This window comes from Bison bison, unplaced genomic scaffold (genome assembly GCF_000754665.1).
Source record: "Bison bison bison isolate TAMUID 2011002044 unplaced genomic scaffold, Bison_UMD1.0 scf7180017864492, whole genome shotgun sequence".
Taxonomy (NCBI): Eukaryota; Metazoa; Chordata; class Mammalia; order Artiodactyla; family Bovidae; genus Bison; species Bison bison.
The window spans coordinates 9129638-9131516 of record NW_011495051.1 but is presented as its reverse complement, the minus strand read 5'-3'; the positions used below and the strand labels follow the sequence as shown (position 1 = coordinate 9131516).

General features: G+C 38.7%; 1 protein-coding gene across 1 annotated transcript; it reads right to left on the bottom strand.

Moving 5' to 3' along the window:
- Window positions 1-1300: 1300 nt before the first annotated feature.
- Window positions 1301-1879, bottom strand: LOC104979978 (olfactory receptor 18-like; the record flags this gene model as incomplete). The annotated part of the gene is made up of 1 exon (XM_010828514.1): window positions 1301-1879. A coding segment is annotated over one exon (579 nt), but the record flags the coding sequence as incomplete, so codon positions are not given.

The following is a 1879-nucleotide window of genomic DNA, read 5'->3' as shown; positions in this document are numbered from 1 at the left end:
AGGGGCTTTGTATCAACCTAGGGGTGTGGGATAGGGAGTGAGATGGGAGGGAGGTTCAAAAGGGAGGGGATTTATGTATACCTATGTCTGATTCATGTTGAGGTTTGACAGAAGAAAACAAAATTCTGTAAAGCAATTATCTTTCAATAAAAAATAAATTAATTAAAAAAATTTTTAAAGAAACAAAACCAAAGGGGGGGGGGAACAGAAAGAGAAACGTGGTCTTGCATTATCCTGGTTTTAAGTAAAAATAAAAGACAATTGTCACTTTCATCAAAGAATTTTATTGAACAACATATTAGTTTTGTTCTACTAATTTCTGCCATATTCCAGGCAACTTCATAATTCATAGTTGGATAATTATGCATTTTCTGTTGACTAATTCTGGATACTTTTCATGGAGTACTGTTTTCAGTTGGTCTAACTGGGAGCATTGCTAGTTGGAATTAATCATTTGATTTTCTAGGAGGAGCTTATATTAATAACAGAGGACTCCTTTCCATTCCACCATATACTTCACCTTCTTTGGGTGAACACCAGCCTTTGGTGTGGTTGGTGGTGATTCATTTCACTTGCACCATGATCTCTTCCATTCCACATTACTATACAGTATCCACTGTACATCACCTGTCACAATTTGTTTTAAAAACAGAACGTTTTCCTTACATTTAAGTAGAGAATCACAAGCAGAAATATGATCAAGAAGGCTTTTTCACTTATGTGAAATCCAGATATTAAAGCAATAAACATAATCAAGCTGGTGCAAATTATTTTCTCACCTCGTATCTTGATTTGATTGCTATCAACTTCAACTTGTCTACCCAACCATGGAGCATCGTCCAGTGAGAAATCTCCAGTACAGAACTTCACAAAGCACTTTGGACATGTTCAATCAGTCACAGTACCTTCCACATAAATCCTTTCTCATCTTGCAGTTGAGATTTTACCTATCTTGAAATAATAAAGCACCATATGTCAAAAAATAAAAATAAAAAATAAAGTGGCAAAAAAAGGGAATGATTCACCTTTCAAGGATGCTTGCACCACCAAAGAAAATTATTGAATCTCCATAGATATAATGAGATTCAGTTAAGGAGTGATTATGATACACAAAGGATCCTCAATGTCCCTACTGTCGTGTTAAACCATGAAAGAGAAGCAATATTCAGGTGTCAATCAAAGAAAGGCAAGGGGGTCATAAGACTTACAAAACTGATAACATGAGAGAGGTAGAATTTTTCTATCTCCAGGTTTAGTTTTGCTACATTTTCAAGACTACACTCAAATGGGTGGCCAGATCCTAAGAGGAGATTGTTCTGCTAAGGAATCTCCACAAGGCCCTTTTAATGCCCCAGTTTCTCAGACTGTAGACGAAAGGGTTCAGCATGGGGGTGACCACAGTGTACATCACCGAGGCTGCAGCATTCTTCCTGGGAGATTGTGAAAGAGTTGAGCTGAGGTACTCACCCAGGGCTGTTCCATAAAATAAGCAAACAACTGCCAGGTGAGAACCACAGGTAGAGAAGGCTTTATACCTCCCACCCGATGAGGGGACCCTCCGAATGGAAACAAGAATTTTATAGTAAGAGAAAAAGATTCCTGAGGTAGGAAGAAAACCAGACATGGCACCAATAATATACCTGACTATACTATTTTTGAGTGTGTCAGAACAGGCAAGGTTGAGGAGTTGGGAAGGGTCACAGAAGAAACTAGAAATTTCTACATTCTTGAAGCAGGAAAGTTGTAGCACAATCATATTGTGCACCTGGGAGTCCAAAAGGCTAACACAAAAGGACACCAAAACTAAGGAGCAACAGAGGCGTGGGTTCATGATGACCGTGTAGTGCAGTGGGTGACAGATGGCCACAAACCTGTCATA